At 29.8% G+C, this 2,500-nt stretch overlaps 1 protein-coding gene across 1 annotated transcript in view; it reads left to right on the forward strand.

Moving 5' to 3' along the window:
- LOC106879929 (monocarboxylate transporter 2) overlaps positions 1 to 2,500 on the forward strand; it is a 25,029-nt gene that overhangs the window by 5,489 nt on the left and 17,040 nt on the right. Inside the window, exon 2 of the mRNA XM_014929684.2 lies at positions 1,716 to 2,500. This exon is cut by the window's right edge and continues 399 nt beyond it. Coding sequence (XP_014785170.1) covers positions 1,942 to 2,500 — 559 coding nt within the window. The 5' untranslated portion in view covers positions 1,716 to 1,941. The remainder of the gene's footprint in view (positions 1 to 1,715) is intronic.

The following is a 2,500-nucleotide window of genomic DNA, read 5'->3' on the forward strand; positions in this document are numbered from 1 at the left end:
TTTATACCATCTTTTTTCTGTTGCATTATTATTATTATTATTATTATTATTATTATTATTATTATTATTATTATTATTACTACTGAGTGAGAGAGCGGTGCATGTCATCAAAGTGATACTGGGGTAAAATATACGAAGCCCATTATACCCATCATGACTACCCGTCTGATAAGGGTACACCAGGCACATGCATCACAACTATATATGTGCGACATATTGATCTTATATCAAGATAAACAGTGCATGACCTTGCAGATGGGGCCCAGTTAGAATTTTCTTCGGGTTGAGTAGTCCATCCTACTCAAGAGGTCCTTGAATATGGATTATTTAAGGATGTTGAACAAAACACCCATGTTTCCAAAGGCGAACTATCCAAACCCCAAAGAATTCCTCTCAACACATGGCTGTGATGCTCCCCCACTACTTCTGCTTGTGATAAGAGATGCATATATCATTAGCCACTAAGGGACATACTCAACTAGTTACGGTCAAGCAACTGACAAGCAAATATGTGGTATTGAGCTGTAGCCCATCTTTTATACCAAGACAAAACATGTACATGATAACAATTCCAATCAAGTTAAGATTGAGAGCCAGTGCCTGGTACTGCATCAGGGATTATTATTATTATTATTATTGTTCAGTAGTTTTATTTTTATAACGTGCTTTCACTTCACTACCGAGCGCAGCTCTGTGCGCCTTGGGTATGTGCTGTGGTTTGCTGTGATGCTCTTATGGTTACTGTATTGAAAGTGTTTTGCGTAGAATGTGTGCAGTGCCCAGTAGTGCAATTTATTATTATTATTATTATTATTATTATCATCATCATCATCATCATCATTATTATTATTATTATTATTATTATTATTATTATTATTATTATTATTATAATTATTATTAATATTATAATTATTATTATTATTATTATTATCCTCATCATTATTATTATTATTATTATTATTATTATTATTATTATTATTATCATCATCATCATCATCATCATTATTATTATTATTATTATTATTATTATTATTATTATTATTATAATTATTATTAATATTATAATTATTATTATTATTATTATTATCCTCATCATTATTATTATTATTATTATTATTATTATTATTATTATTATTATTATTTTCATTATTAAGGCAGCAAGCTGACAGAACTGTTAGGACACTGGGCAAAATGCCTAGTGGCATTTCATCTGTCCCTACATTTTGAGTTCAAATTCCACCGAACTCAACTTTGCCTTTCCTTCTTTTGGGATCAATAAATTAGGTACCAGGGAAACACTGGGGTCAATGTAATCGATTAGTTCCCTTCCCACCAAATTTCAGGCCTTGTACCTATTGTAGAAAGGATTAGTATCATTATTATTATTATTATTATTATTATTATTATTATGTTAGAATATACAAAGGTGGTGGATATTTGTGACAGTTAGTATTGGCTGCTTAGGTAGAATAATGGCTAAATTCTAAGACAATTGAGTCAGATATTTAAGACAAAAATATTGAGTGAAGGTGAAGTATTTATGTAGATGATTCCAAAATCTCTGTTATGTGGCTGAAAAATATATTGTTCACAGTATTCTAGTTAGAAACTCCTTATCTTAAAAGCTAAAAGACTCTTGGTATGCCTAGTATCTTCTGGCCCCAACTGACTGCTAATAATAATGTTATAATCCTCTTTTCTCTATTGTTTTTCAGGATGTTCCAGAGTATGAAGATATTTTATAGCAGAAGTTGTAAGGAATATGTAATACAACTCTTGTGACAGAAAATCTGATATGGTTGTTTCCTGGAGACTTTAGTAAAATAAAACAAAACAAAAAAAATTCTTAAATTCATTTTTAAATTGTTTAATTTACTTATTTATTGATTATTTAAAAATAAATTATACTGCAAAAAAAAAAAAAAAATACAAATAATAAAAATGGGAGAAGTATCTGAAGATCCAGTTCTAAATATTCCAGAAACTATTGCAGAAGTTGATGATAAGGAAATATATCATGAAGAACTCACAGAAGAGATAAAGAAAGAAGAATGCAATTTAGTTCAAGAAAATGGTGAAGCAATTAAAAATATGGCATCAGCAAATGCTGAACAAAAAAATGAATCTCTTCAGAACATACCTTTGCCTTCCCAGAGTTTTACAGAGCCATTGTCTCCATCTGACTTGTTGCGTTCTAAATTAATTGAAAATGTTTCAATGAAAATGTTAGATTCTATTGAAATGTCAAAAAGTGGAGGATCTCCCTTTCTTGGTAGAAATATTGAAAATGAAATGAATGTAACTCCACTTAAGAAAATAGCAGAAAATACTAATGAATCAACCAAACGAAAAACAGGCAGAAGTAATACTTACATGGATACCACAGAATTTTCAAAGAATTCTTCAAAAATTAACAATGTTAAAATACCAGAGACTTTGCAGAAAAGAAAGAATACTGTTACTGGAGCACCAGAATCAAGAAAAATGAGCACCCTCAGTT

This window comes from Octopus bimaculoides, chromosome 10, assembly GCF_001194135.2.
Source record: "Octopus bimaculoides isolate UCB-OBI-ISO-001 chromosome 10, ASM119413v2, whole genome shotgun sequence".
Lineage (NCBI taxonomy): Eukaryota > Metazoa > Mollusca > Cephalopoda > Octopoda > Octopodidae > Octopus > Octopus bimaculoides.